Here is a 15784-nt window from a genome sequence, read left to right on the forward strand (position 1 = left end):
CTGTCTTTAGTATGCTATGGTGTAAACTGGCCTGTTTTTACTCCGAACCATTTCTATATATTAATTCAGGCCTTTTGTTTTTGTGTGTTTAATGTATCTTTTAGTCTGAATTTGTGGTGTGAGTCTGTCGTGGAGGCTGATTTCCATGTTTTTATGTTAAAAATAAACTGAAGATGATATTTTGTTCCAGGCCTTTCTGTGCTTTGTGCCACCTCTCTTGTGTTTTCCCTCCGGGACGCGTGCGGACCCTTCTGTTACCCCTCTGTCCCCCCTCCTTTCAAAGAACCCTGTATTGTTGTACATATCAGACCGTACCAAGTATTGTGGAGAGTGGGGGTGTATCGATTGCTCCTGCGGTGTATTGATTGCTCCTCCATCGCACTGTCTGACCACGCACCTGGAGCCCGAGGCCCGGCCCGTCCCGCTCACAGGCTGGTACCGGAGGGTGTCGTTTGAAGTCAGCTGGGGTGCCGCTGGGCAGATTGATGGGACAGGAGAGAAAGCAAAGACGTACACGACGCAGTGGGCGGACAACCATTGCTCCTGGCTGCTAATAAAGGAAAACCGCGTCTCGGCTGTGTGTCGCTGGAACAACAGACAGCCCAGCGGAGGGAACGCGGCACGGGATCCCGCCTGCACCTGCTTTGTTGTCTGTGCTCGTCTCGTTCACCGTGCGGATAACATGTTTCATCGGAGCGCTTTGTTACTGCTGCCCGTCTTTTGTAACATCATCAGCAACTCCAGCGCTGCATCCTCAGCATCCCGTAAGTAGGCTGTCGCGCGCGCGCGCGCACGCACACACACACACACACACTACCGTAGCAACCGAGGTTAATTTGGAAACATTCATTCATATGAAAATTACGCTCGTACCAATATTTCTGTCTAACGTGTAAAAGGATTGGGCTTCAGTAGAAATAGCAGCTCTGCGTGGAGACACACTCGTGTCTCGGTCCACCGTGGACTTCTAGACAGAATCTCAACAACACATCAGAATAATAGCATGACCAATACACACCATCTGTGACTGTGTAATATATCCATGCATGCTCCACAGATGGAGCTATAAATAGCAGGAGTCTCAGTGTAGCTTGTATTTATTTAGATCACAGCAGCTGTTCTGTTCATGGAGCTGCTGATGCAAAAGGTAAGAGCCCCAGCAGTCACATAGAGCCCTTCAACAGGAAGAGATCTCTGACAGAATGAGGCTGAGGGAAGGGCAGCCATCTGCTGCGGCCGGTGACTGGCTGGGCAGTGATGGGAAAGGGAAAAGAGGAGCATCGGGAGACCCCCAAAGACCACACAGTATAAAGCAGGTAGAACTAATCACATGTATTAGGGACATATAAGCACATATGGAGGAGGGAAGAAAGGCATCATGAATGCACACAGGACAATAAAGAAAAAGTTGAGAAAACTCTAAATGCCAACATGATCCACGGGCTTTTTGACTTTTGTCTTGTTTTTGACTGGTTCTGGTAACTTGGATAATCTTATTAATCTGTTTAACGTATTCATGTGACGTAATCAGTCAAATGTTTGGTTTGGCACAGGTTTTTCAGCCAAACACTCTTCCTCATACAACCTTCCCATTTATCTACACTTGAGACCAGTAGCAGACCCAACCCAAAAACCATGGGCATCAGAGCTTTTTAAAATTTGACTCTGGATTTAATAAGGAGCCAATAAGAGTAACTGAATATGACAGAACTGTGATCTTTTATTGGGCTGTGACCAGAGCCCGTATTGATTTTGACACAGAAATTCTGATAACATGACGATAGTTACTCTGAAGTGGACACATGGAAGAAATGAACGGATGGATAATTTAGTATAAGGTACTGTGAGCAGCATATTTACCGAGGCTCCAGTTCTGCTGGAACTGAAGGGGGCAGCACATGCATGCAGCTGGTGGTGACGAAGAAGAATAAGGACCCAGCATACACACTGAAAACTACAGCTAGGCAGCGCTGCTCCAGCTCAGTGATAAGAAGGGCAGAGTCGGGTATGAAAGTTTGTTGCATTCAAAGTCAGTGACCAAAGGTTAACAACGGATAATATGCAACCAGTGCTATCATGCTTTTTATACTGGGAGAGAAAATGCTTCCAGTTTACCAGAGCACCTGAACGTCTGGCATCTGTTCAAAGAATTACAGGTTTCAATTCAACATCAAGCAGCCTCCAGTGTTGCCCTTCTGTTACTGTGAAAGACACACAAGTGTTCTCTGAGGCCATTGTAGAAATGCTTAAGCTAACATAACTGCTGTTTTAGCTCACAGTAGCATTAACAGGCTACAGCAGCCACGCTAACATCAGGCTGTGTCGTGTCCTCTCGTGGTCTATCACCACCGTGTCACTGATTTTAAAGACGATTGTGGTTACGTAGCTGGGACAGTCATTTTAATTTGCTATCAAAATGGGAATCACATAATTGTACTGGGACTGTTCCCACTACTAATCTTCTGGTATTGTGACGTCCCTGCTTTCTAGGCGTGTTTTTTAATTAAGTACATACAATAATTAACAAAGGTTTGCATCGAGTATGCTTTACAGCAGGACATTCTGTTTTTTGTTTTAAAAGATAATAAATAAGACACAGAGACAAAATAGAATAAAATAAATAAGTAAAAGCATAGACCCGGGGTGTCAAGCTCCTCGAGCGCCAGCATCCTGCTTGTTGTTGAGATATCCCTGCCCTACTGGCTGCTGATTACCTGGATCAGGTGTGCTTTGCCAATATGAAGCTTCAAGGGCAGGTTAGTTGGAAAACGAGCAGGACAGCGGCCCTCGAGGCCTGGAGTTCGACACCTGTGCTGTAGACAAACCAGTGAAGAGTAGCACTGATCGGTCCCTCAAGTCCAGTCGTGTTAGAAAATTCAGAGAGGGATCCACGTCCACTCAAACTCTGTTAATTTCCTCCGGACTGAATGGAGGATTTTTTGGGGAGTGCAGTATGATGACAGCTCGTTTATCCAGTGTTTCTGAGGCTCTGTTGATTTCCAGTTTTTAAGTGCACACTTTTTTGCTGCAGTCGATGTAAGCAACACAAAGTGTCTCCGACTAGGGTGCAGTGTTAGAGACGCAACATCTCCAAGTATCCAGAACTGAAATCCACACAGCTAGGGTTATGGTTAGGGTCATTGTGATCACAGCGTTCCAGTAAGCCTGGAACTCCAAAGCATTTATGTTTGTTTTTATATGAGACGTGTGAAATAATGTGACCTCTCATATAAGCTTTAAGCGCTTCTCATATGTTTGAATGTGAGGAGGTGTTTAGGTTTACCTCTGGATACACGTCTGGTTTAGTATTCATACAAGTAATAATTTTGAGGTCTTCTAGCAAATATCCTGTAAATCTCCACCCAGAAGGAGGAGAAAGAGGCTCAGGTTGGTGAAGCTTCAATTCCATTTTTATAGGACTGTGATCTGAAATGGTAGAGGAGTGTCTGTGAGGCCAAAGACATGTCAGTTCTTCAGTGAGTATTAGGAACAGTTGAATAAAATGAATATTCTCTGCTCAACATCACTTAGGCCCAATTCTGTCAGGCCCCGGGTCGGAGATATAGAAACTAGTTTTCCATGGAGCGATCCATTGACGGGTTCAATCACCGCCCAAACACTTTGGACTTTGCCTGCTGTATTAAACTATTAAAAAATTGTGGGTCATCTAAATGTGGGCCATACAAGGATACCAGTACTATTCTGTTCATGTCCATTACACAGTCTATCAAAATGAACCTGCCATGTTTGTCTTTCTCTGTTGAATTTAACATCTATGGTTTTTATTAATAAGCCACACCTTTAGCTTTGGATAACGAATAAAAAACATGGCCGACCCAGTCTCTGCACGATTTTAAATGTTCTCTATTAGTGAGGTGAGTTTTTTAAGATATGTTAATGCTTTCTTCTTTTTGATGGGGGAGTTACTCCCTCTACATCAAACACAGTCTAACCGTCCTGTTCAGTTTACACACTGCAAATGAATCTTTCCCTGGTTAGGAGAGCAGCTCAGAGTCTGACTAAGCCTGCGACTTGTTGCCAGATGTTTACGATTTCCAACACTTACAGAGTCAAACGTGGTACAGAGAGAGTGGAGAGGAAAAAAAAGAAAAAGCCATCCTGTAATCTCCCCATGACAAAAACGCGGGCAGGTAGGACTCCATCTCTAACCTTGAGCGCCTCAGCGGAGCGTTCAGAAGTACTGTCATAGCTTCATAAAGGAACAACCAAACCAGTTCACAGAAAATAGTACAAAGTAGCACGCATGATAACCAGTTGTTGCATATAACAAAACAGTGTTTAGACATTTAAGGTGCAGCTGATAGTTTCTCATTTCAACGTTTACATCATCATGTGTAACAGTGGTTTACTGTAGGCATCTTCCACACTGGACAGGAAAGGTTCCACCTCAGATGGAGGAAAAACTTCATGTCAGAGCCACAGTTTGGTGGGATAGGTGCTGCTGTACTCAAGGTTCTTCTCTCAAAGTTTTTTCTTCACCTTGTTGAAAGTGATCATCTCGATGGTGTAGTGCAGGTAAAAGGAGGCTCGGCTAGTATCCAGGTACAGTCCCTTTGTCTCTGGCCGAGCGGAGCACTTTGTCCTCATCCCTGTAGTTGAGAAACTTAATAAGGATAAGCTGGACCCCATCCGCCGCTCTTCCCAAGCAGTGTGCTCTCTCTATGATGACCGTTGCTTGGAAGTGTTCCTCCCCATAAAGCCTGGGATGATGTAGCCAAATACATCATCACCCTCAGACTTCTCTGGGATATTAACAATCGTAACATTAGCTCTCCTGCTCTGTGCGTTGGCCAGGTTGTCTTCATTAGCTCCATCGTGTCTGCTTTGCAAAGAACTGAAGTCGTGTTATCACCATAATACAGCTGTTTCTGTTCTGGATGCATTTTCCCCTGTACTCGCACTTTTGCATTTTTGCCCAACAAAAATAAAAGTAACGGCCACATCCATGCTGTAGACTGTTTCCCACCACCGTGAACTAAAATCATCTGATTGTAGTGCAAGTGCAGCTGGAACTGGTAAGTAGAATCGATACCACCAGACTAACGAGTCTGGTTCTCTACAAGAGTGCGCTCAGCTTGCTACCAGCTGGTTGTATTTTGGTTGGTAACATGTTACTTTATTTGGTATTTGTATAAATCAGGACATTCGCTGAGTGCAGATGTAATAGTTAAATGTGAATTTATGTCTAAGCAGACAGTAACACGTGATTTTTGATGACTTATCACAGTTTATTGGTGTTTTATCAGAAACTGATTGCCTGTAATTGCCAACTTTACCCCAGTTAATCACAAACTTGGAGCAGAAGTAGCAGCTTGACTCTGAACTAGTGCACATGCGCCAACCAGCGTGCAGCCTGTTACAGTCGCTCCTGCTTTTCTCTTAGTTTAGCTCTTTTTTCTTACGTATTCTTTTTTTTTCTGACTTGTATTTTCCTCCGTTTTCTATCTCTTACTCAATCATGTGGATTGAGAGAGTTTTTGTTCTTCTGGTGGCCGTGGAACTGTTACTTTTATCATGGAACGGGACCGCGGCACATCTCCTACACGCACGGACTGTTTACTCCAGAGATCAGCTGATCGCCCTGATGCCGGCCGGCTCGCTGGCCAGGCCCGCAGAAGTGCCCGCAGAAGTACCAGCTGAAATTTGGAGGAAAACACATCGGGGATGCAGAGGTCAAGGACAGAAGAGAAGAAAAAAGGTGACGGTGAGACAGCGGAGGCTCGAAGCGAGGAGGAGGTTTAAACCGTGTCTGCCGTCTATCGTGATGGGAAATGTGCGATCGTTGGCAAGTAAAATCGACGAGCTCTCAGCACTAGTACGGAGTCAGAGGGAATACCGAGAGTGTAGCCTGATGTGTTTCACCGAATCATGGCTGCACCAGGTCATTCCCGATGAGAATGCTTCCGTGGAAGGCTTCCACACTGTTCGGGCGGACAGGGACAGCATCGCTAGCGGTAAGCGTAAAGGAGGGGGGCTTGCTGTTTTAGTTAACAACCGGTGGTGTAACCCTGCCAACATAACAATCAAAGAAAGGATTTGTTGCCCGGACACTGAACTGTGTGCTGTTGGACTCAGGCCGTATTATTTACCCAGGGAATTCTCTCACGTCATCTTGGTGGCTGTTTATGTTCCCCCCTCTGCTAACCCCACAGCTGCATGTGACACCATCCACTCTGCCATAGCTCGGCTACAGACTCAGCACCCGAGTGCCTTTATTGTGATCTCGGGTGACTTCAACCATGTATCACTGGACAATACACTACCAACATTCAAACAATATGTGGACTGTCCCACCAGGGGAGAGAAAACTTTAGACTTACTGTATGCTAACGTCAAGGATGCATACAGCTCCTCCTCCCTCCCCCCACTTGGTAGGTCAGATCATAACCTGATTCACCTCACCCCCCGCTATGTGCCAATTGTGAGGAGGGAACCTGTGACCACCAGGACTGTTAGGTGGTCAGAGGAGGCAATAGCGGAACTACAGGGCTGTTTCGAGGTGACCGACTGGGAAACACTCTGTGAGCCTCACGCCGAGGACATCAATGGGCTTACTGAGTGTATCACAGACTACATAACTTTCTGCACCGACTCCATTGTTCCAGCTCAGACTGTTCATTGTTACCCAAATAACAAGCCGTGGGTGACTAAGGACATCAAAGCCCTCCTCAACAACAAGAAGAGGGCTTTCAGAGGGGGCAACAAAGAGGAGGTGAGGAAGGTCCAGGTGTTACTAAAGGACAAGATCAGAGAGGCTAAGGACAATTACAGGAGGAAGCTGGAGTGGAAACTCCAGCAGAACAGCATGAGAGAGGTGTGGAGGGGCATGAAGACCATCACTGGATTCAGGCCAACCAACAGCAGGGGAGCTGAGGGAGGTGAGAATAGAGCCGACGAGTTGAATCTGTTTTTCAATAGATTCGACACCACAGTGTCTGCTCCCACCCCCACAACCTCACCTGCAGTCAGCCTGGAATCCAGAGCCACACCACTGTGCCAGCCTCTCTCTTCACATGTTGCCTCCTGTGAGATTCCTGACACCCCTCCCCCACCCATCACCTTCACTCAATACCAGGTTGAGATGCAAATGAGGAGACTTCACTCAGGCAAGTCTGCTGGACCAGACGGAGTGAGTCCCCTTGTCCTCAAGGCCTGTGCCCCCCAGCTGTGTGGAGTCTTTCATAAACTGTTTATGCTGAGTCTGAGTCTGCAGAGGGTCCCGGTGATGTGGAAGACATCATGCCTCGTCCCTGTACCAAAGACGCCTCGTCCCAGTGGCCCCCAGGATTACAGGCCCGTGGCACTGACCTCCCACATCATGAAGACCCTGGAAAGGCTCATCCTGGACCAGCTGCGACCCATAGTAAGACCACATCTGGATCCCCTTCAGTTCGCTTATCAGCCTCGTCTCGGAACAGAGGACGCCATCATCTACCTGCTCAATCGTGTCTACACCCATCTGGACCAGCCGGCGAGCACTGTGAGGGTCATGTTTTTTGACTTTTCCAGTGCTTTCAACACCATCAGGCCGACCCTCCTGGGTGATAAGTTAGCAGCGATGCAGGTGGATGCTTCTCTGGTGTCCTGGATTGTTGATTACCTGACAGGAAGACCACAATATGTACGTCTCCCACAGTGTGTGTCTGACAAGGTGATTAGCAACACAGGGGCACCACAGGGGACTGTCCTCTCCCCCTTCCTCTTCACCCTCTACACCACAGACTTCAGCCACTGCACAGAGACCTGCCATCTTCAGAAGTTTTCTGATGACTCTGCGGTGGTTGGATGCATCAGCAGGGATGATGAGACAGAGTACCGGGCTGTGGTCGACTCCTTTGTCACGTGGTGTGAGCAGAATCATCTGCAGCTCAACGTGGCAAAGACCAAGGAACTGATCGTGGACTTCAGGAAGACCAGGAAACACTTGACCCCTGTTTCAATCCAGGGGGTCAGTGTTGACATTGTGGAGGACTATAAATACCTTGGAGTTCACATTGACAATAAACTGGACTGGGCTAAAAACACCACAGCACTTTACAGGAAGGGCCAGAGTCGTCTCTATTTTTTGAGGCGACTGAGGTCCTTCAACATCTGCCAGAAAATGCTGAGGATTTTCTATGAGTCTGTGGTGGCCAGTGCGATCCTCTATGCTGTTGCATGCTGGGGGAGCAGGCTGAGGGTCGCAGATGCCAACAGACTTAATAAACTGATCCGTAAGGCCAGCAATGTTGTGGGGATGGAGCTGGACTCCCTCAAGGTGGTGTCGGAGAGGCGGATGCTGTCCAAGATAAAGACAATGTTGGATAACACCTCCCACCCACTCCATGACATGTTGGTCAGTCACAGGAGCTCGTTCAGTGAGAGACTGAGATTACCGAAAAGCACCACTGAACGACACAGGAAATCATTCCTGCCTGTGGCTCCCTGTACAACGCATCCACTTAACACACTGTTTACTGCAACAGCTACACATGTTTCTTTTCCAAATATTTATTTATAAGTGACTTATTTATGTATGTATGTATGTATGTATATATATGTATATATTGTACTATTCTTAGTTAGCGTATTGTCTGTCTTGTCTTAATGTTGGTTTAAAATGGAGCACTGTAACAAAAAATAATTTCCCCCAGGGATCAATAAAGTATTCTGATTCTGATTCTGATTATTATGGCAACATTTATGTTGGCTTTCAGTCACAGTGTTTCTGTGATCAATAGTCTGATTTTGCAGCAAGAAAACTAACAGTTTAACTTAGAGGACGTAATCTGAAACTCAGCGTATTGAAAATGTAAAGAATACAATAATATTGTGTGGTGATAACACAGTACCGTGGGGTGTTTGCTGATTCTGACCTCTAATATGTTTCTTTGTACGTACATGCATTCCTAAATATATGTTTGTATCCGTTTGTCATTTCTGGCGCCAGTGAAACACTCCGACTGTTTCAGCCTTTATAATCATGTCAAAATAAATTGGCTGACGGCCTTTCAGCAAATATTTCTGTTGCTTTTTTTGGCTAATTTCCCCTACATGTTATTTTTAAAACTGTGTTTTAGGTCATTGCTGAGGTTGCTGGGTTTTCCTGCCTGTGCTCAAATAACTGTTGAAGTTCATGCATTTAGTTTTGTTTCCATTTGAAAAAAGTCAGCTGAGTCAACATCTTTGACCTTGTCAGCCGTGATTGGAGCATCGATGTTCACCACTTCACAACAGCTGGTTAAAAAGGATATGGTCAAAAGTTGGTGAAGAATGTTTGATCTAAAGTGAACCAAATGTCTGCCTTGATGACGTCGGTTGACAAATTGTGCTGATTCAAGGGGAAATGGCCCAGTACAGTCGTCTGGTTTCATTCTTTATCCCTCATGTAAAACTACAACAAAGCAGCAGTTTTGGTTTAGACTTCAGTTCAGTGCAGAAACAGAAAAAACATCAGAAATCATTCACAGTTTTCTTGCATTTGCATATTAAAAATGATGATGAAGAACAAAAGCATGGATGGAGGTTGTTCAGTGGTCGGGTGAACAGCAGTAGGGCTGCTCGATTATGGCAAAAATGATGATCACGATTATTTTCACTGAAATTGAGATCTCGATTCTTTGGCGATATTTATTTAACAATAACAATGTATTGAATAATGACTTTAAAGATTGTCAAAAAATAATATAAAATAGTGCAAATACTGATAACAGTGCAAATGTTTGCAATATAAGAAATGAAAAATGTAAACATCTATGTTTAGTGAACTTTGCAGTGTTGCTCTGTGGTGCAGCTACGACACTGTAGCAAAGTTTACACACTGTGTCCACTTGATCCACGTCTGACTGAACCCATAATGTTTCCACACCACTGAAGGTTTTTTACCTCTTTTCAACCAACAGCAGTCACTCTCCTCTCCAAATAACTTCTGCTTAGCTTTCCGAGCTTACCTCGGGTCCTCTTAATCAGCAGTCCCCAACCCCCGGGCCTCGGACCGGTACCGGTCCGTGAGTCGTTTGGTACCGGGCCGCGAGAGTTGAGGCTCAGGTGTGAAATGTATAGTTTTCAGGGTTTTTATCGGTTTTCAGCGTTATTTTGTTATTGTTTTTATCGTTTACTCTGTCTTCCTGGGTCTTTTCACCTGTGTTATGAATAAATTTTCTTTTTTTCGGTACCGGTACTAGTTTTATTTTGTTGTATTTATCCGCGACACCTTAAAGGCCGGTCCATGAAAATATTGTCGGGCATAAACCGGTCCGTGGCGCAAAAAAGGTTGGAGACTGCTGCTTAGTGATGGGTCGTTCGCGAACGAAATGGCTCTTAGAGCCGGCTCTTTGACGTCAACGACGCGAGCCGGCTCCTTATCGCGAGCCGTCACGTGGTTTTTTTTGTTTTTTTTTCTTTCTCTCAGCCTCTCTCTCGCACTTTTTTTCCGCTTCACTCTGCACGCGAGCCTTGTGCTTTACGCTGGGCAGAGGGGGGAGGGGCGGTAGTTACACTCAGTAGCACAGGAACAGAGCCAGAGAGAGAGAAAGAGAGGCAGGGACAACAACATTAGAAAGGTATAGTAATCATCCACAACTATTTTCAGTTGCAGATGATAAAGGATTGAGAAAGTTTATTCATGCAGGTCCATATGACAGAGAATATGCATGTTCTTTTAGTTTTCATATTATAATTTATATTTAATTGTGTTGTGGTTTGCAGTGTTTTGTGTTCTTTTCACTTTAAATTTGTGAAAGGAAAAAGCTGAAAATGTAAATAGTTAAAACTTGAAATGTGAATAGTTGATTTTTGTATTATATGATTTATTTATTACATTTTATGTGGAGTGAATAAATAAAAGTATATTTACGGTGGCCCCTAGAGACAAAGCACATACAAACTTCAAATCACGTACGAACTCTGAAGCATGTACAAACTCCAAAACACGTACAAACACGTACAAACTCCAAAACACGTAAAAACACGTACAAACTCCAAAACACGTAAAAACTCCAAAACACGTAAAAACACGTAAAAACACGTACAAACTCCGAAGCACTTAAAAACTCAGAAGCATATAAAAACTCAGAAGCACATAAAAACTCAAAACACGTACAAAAGAACAACAGAAGTGCTCCAGGATGCTGGGCGCAGTGTTGAGCCTTTGTTATCTTGTGGCTACACAAGCCAGCAAGTACCAACGACCGGATTTGGTGTGTGGTAATAACAGGTAAATGAACTTTTTTTTAAATTATTTGAATATATATATGAGTGCCTGTGTATAAATACACAAACAATATACACATGCTTTCAATTGTGTAATTTAAGTGATCTAGTAGCTCTGCTTTGGAAGTTCAGTTCATGCTAGAAATGTGTTTTGGAGTTTGTACGTGTTTTGTCTCTAGGGGCCACCGCATATATTTATATATAAACATATATAAATAAAACCACTTGTTTTTACGTTAGTAATTCCTTTTGTGCATAATTTTATATTATTGTTAATAATAAATTAATTAAAGCAACAAAACAACCTGAAGAGCCGGTTCGGAGCCGAAAGAGCCGGCTCTTTTTAGTGAGCCGAACCGAAAGAGCCGGTTCTCTAAAAAGAGCCGGAAATCCCATCACTACTGCTGCTCTTAATTGTTGTGACACGTGTTCGAAATGCAGAGAGGTGCGCTCGATTTGCCAAACGGAGCAGCGCGAGAGTAAAGCACGAGGGAGGGGCTAATAATCGGCTCAGTCATTTTTAATGATCGTTGAAAGCCCAGATCGTAATCGAGATTAAAATTCGATTAATTGAGCAGCCCTAAACTGCAGGCTGGTCAGCTTCCAGAAGCAGCAGCGCTGTCATCACACGGGAAACTAAATTAGAGCCTAGATCAACTCTGCACCACTCAGTTTATTTTTCGATGTGATTAAAAAAGCAGTTAGACTGGATTTGTAGGAATATCATCATTGTGGTTTTGCAGCAGGAGCTCAGACGTACTGCTGTCAGAAAGATCAGGTGGAGACGCTGATTTCAGGTCGTCTGCTGACGACGTCGTGTTTGTCGCCTTTCTTTATGCTGCTGAATGCATGCGAGGCTTGTTTTGTAATGCATATGAGCAAGCTCATCACTATGCTCAGCACCTGTCTCCCTCTTTCTCTCTTACACACACGTGTTATACATCGGTTATGTTGCTGTGCTGAGTGTTTCTGCTCTCTTCCTCTGATAGCAGATAGTGTGTAGTTTCAGCAGATAATAATAATAATAATACATTTTATTTAAATAGCGCCTTTCAAAGCACCCAAGGACACTGTACAACAGATAAAAACTGGAAATATACACAATGATAAGAATAGAAGATAAAAGTTAAAACATACAGAAATTTAAGAATAGGCAATTTTAAACAAATGAGTTTTAAGGGTGGACTTAAAAAGAGAGAATGAGCTAATATTTCTGAGGTCCGGGGGTAGGGAATTCCAAAGTCGAGGGGCAGAGCAACTAAAGGCCCTCCCTCCCATTGTGATCAGACGAGCAGAGGGAACAGAGAGAGAAAGAGAAGATGAAGATCTGAGGCAGCGGGATGGGAGCTTCATCTGTAATAAGTCAGAGAGGTATGGTGGAGAGAGAGAGTGAATAGCCTTGAATGTATACAGAATTATTTTAAAATGGATGCGAAATTTGACCGGGAGCCAGTGAAGTTGCTTCAGGATTGGGGAGATGTGGTGGGTAGAAGAAGTCCTAGTAATAATACGGGCAGCAGAGTTCTGGACACGTTGGAGCTTGGAACTCTAAACTCTCTAAACTCTAATCAGAGAATCTCAGACGCAGTCATTAAACATCTTTTTGTTGTTACCGTGTCATCACACCCAGTTTCATCAGTTTCCATCCAAATGTTCACAGAGCTGAGATCAGCAGCATCAGCCTCACACTCCTCCTAACCTCCCAGTGTCAGTTATACAGATGAGTTAATGTCGGTGATGTCATGTTAACCTTGGCTCGAACAAACGAGTGGGTTCAGTCAGCTTTCAATTGTTTGATAAACAGACGAGAACATTGGTTCTTTGTACAAGTGGAACAAAATGTCCAAATGATGGATTTTGGTGTTTGTCTGCTGGGTATTAAGACACATCAATCAGTTCTCATTAGAGTGTAAAATAATGTCCTCAAAGCCAACTTTGTTATCAACATGAAGAGCGGATTACGTGGAGTTATGAATATTTACCTGAAAACGCAGGTGAGCAGCTGCAAACGACTGCTGTGAGTTCGTGCTGCTGTTTTCGTGTCTTGGATGAGGATGCGATGTAGAAGTGCAGCACACGGTAAAACGTTGGCCTGTTGGTAGCATTGAAGGAAACATCTGTGGGCTTCTGTTTCAGGTTCAGGGAAGTGTGAGGACAGCTTGGCCACTCCTCTTCCTTACAGCTCCTTCACCGGGTCGTCTCTATACAGCCGAGGAAACGGAGCCGGTTATGCCAAACTCAGCCGGAAACAAGGTATGCCTCGGGAATCTTGAGGATGAGGTTGTTTGTATTTCTGGGTTGTGGAGGGGTTAATATTAAACCGGTTTCTGGGTCCATTCATGGCTGCATTTCCACAGCTTTGGTGTTAAATGTCAGCTTCTGTTAAGACTCTAGCTCACAGTGCCGACATGTATTAGTTGTATAATTGTGACTAAATAATTATGTCAAAGAAGAAAGCGGTTTGCAGACTCCTGCTGAGATGCAGCTCGGCCCCTCAGCTGAACATGTTTATTGAACTTTGACTTGGACTCAACATCAACATAAAGTGTTGATCTTGTCATAAACGAACACTGAACACTGAACAAGCTGTTCTAATGCTCAGTAACGTCTCAGGTATCAACGTTTTTCTTTTTTATGTGACTGTAAACATAACCATGATTCGTGGGTTTACTGGTTCCCATGTGAAGTTTTACCTCACCTGACTATAAACATCTGGCTGCCTGTAGAGCATATGTAAATGTTAACAGTATAAAATAATAATCACCATTTAATTTAAGAGATGATTAGATTAGACATAAATGAGAATTGATATATTTATTCTTTAGATACATCATCTGTGGGCATTTTTTCACTGTTTTTAAAAATCACATTTGGCATGTGAGCTCATGTGTGCAGTGTTTTTGGCTTAAAGTTCGTGTGGGCAAAGCCTCAGAATAATTCTCCAGATAAAGTAGTGCAGACACTGAAGACGATTAGGCTCTAAATGTCGTTTTTTCTTCATCTACTCACTTTTTTCTCTGACATCTTTAACCCTTCCCAAACTTACAACATCCCAAAATCTAGGTTCTGGAGGGTGGTCGCCATTGGATACAGACCGTTACCCGTGGCTACAAGTAGACCTTGGTTCTAAGAAGCAGGTGGTTGCCATAGCAACACAGGGTCGCTATAGTAGCTCTGATTGGACCACAAAGTATCGGCTACTTTACAGTGACACACAGAAAAACTGGAGACCTTATCTACAGGATGGAAACATTTGGGTAAGGAAATCAGTCGGACCGACTTATCGACACAAATATCATTTCAAGTCGACGCTGATGTTAAAATATTCCACCTGTCAGGGTTTAGGAAGACTAAACCCTGACAGGTGGAATATTTTAAATTTAGATCTGTGGCACGGTGCTATTACTGAAACTATTACTCCTCTTCCTTCTAGTCTTCTTCTTTTGCTCCTCGTTCTCACACTGTAACGTAAGCCTGTGTTTAATGTTGCAGTGTGAGTCAGTTTCACAGGTGTGGACCTGTGGTGTGTATTTGCTCCGTTTAGAGTCTCCAGTATTTATGGATTAATGGGTACTAACCATGTTATTATCAGGACAAAACCTCCGATTTGACTTCTGTTTTTTTTAAATGTAACACCAAATCACATCAACAGCTGCCTGAAGGTGTTTTTCACTTTTCTAATTAACCAATGAAAAAAAAACATGTGGTTTAATGTTATTTGATTCATTTTCTAATGAATAAAAACTACATTTAGATCTGATTTTCTCTTTAAAACAAATGTTGTTTCAGACATTTGAAGGGAATGTGAACAGCGAGGGTGTAGTTCGCCACGAGCTGCAGTATGCCATCCTGGCTCGCTACATCCGTTTCATCCCAGTGGACTGGAGCAGGGCGGGTCGCGTCGGGGTGCGCCTGGAGCTGTATGGCTGCTCATACTGTAAGTGCAAGCTGAAGATACCTGATTGAAACACCATGCATGTGATGTGGATGTAGATTTACAGTACATGACCTGTGGGCACCTGCGTCTGGCCACTACAGGATAGGCAGTTCTTGAAAACTGGAAAGTACAAGTTCATCCTTTGTTGGACAAATATACACTTCTTGCAGTTGTGCCTCTGTACAGCACGACAGTGGATTTAAAACCCAATGAGGATTTTAATACCTGGATGAAAATCCTTTGCAGGAGTCAGACTGCATGGACATCGCTGTGGACCAAAGATGTTCTGGTGCTGCTGACCGGTGCACCACACAGTTTGCCAAGTTTTTGCGTCTGTCTGAACTATTTAGATCTTTTGCACCGCACACAAAGGCTAAAATAAACTGAACGTTTGGTACCAAAATAGACGATATAGACAAGTCAGTGAAATGCAGTCAGATTAACAGGTAGCAGCAGAAAGCTTGTTTAAACAGAAAGGTTTTTACTGCTTTTTAAAAGAATCACCAGACGTGGTGGTAGACGGTCCTCGTTACTCTGCAGCCGTGTTCAGGGAACAACCAACAAACTCTGTGAGCGCAGACAACCAGCAGCAGCGTGTAAGACGCTGGGATAAATAATCTGGGGCCATTTAGTGCT

The 15784-nt window shown here is 43.9% G+C and overlaps 1 protein-coding gene across 1 annotated transcript in view; it reads left to right on the top strand.

Moving 5' to 3' along the window:
- Positions 1–15784, top strand: part of cntnap2b (contactin associated protein 2b) — a 48592-nt gene continuing 32808 nt past the window's right edge. The window contains exons 1-4 of the mRNA XM_026150331.1: positions 1–764; positions 13348–13464; positions 14275–14468; positions 15001–15148. Coding sequence (XP_026006116.1) covers positions 683–764; positions 13348–13464; positions 14275–14468; positions 15001–15148 — 541 coding nt within the window. The 5' untranslated portion in view covers positions 1–682. The remainder of the gene's footprint in view (positions 765–13347; positions 13465–14274; positions 14469–15000; positions 15149–15784) is intronic.

The sequence above is a fragment of the Astatotilapia calliptera genome, chromosome 18, assembly GCF_900246225.1.
Source record: "Astatotilapia calliptera chromosome 18, fAstCal1.2, whole genome shotgun sequence".
NCBI classification, from domain to species: Eukaryota; Metazoa; Chordata; class Actinopteri; order Cichliformes; family Cichlidae; genus Astatotilapia; species Astatotilapia calliptera.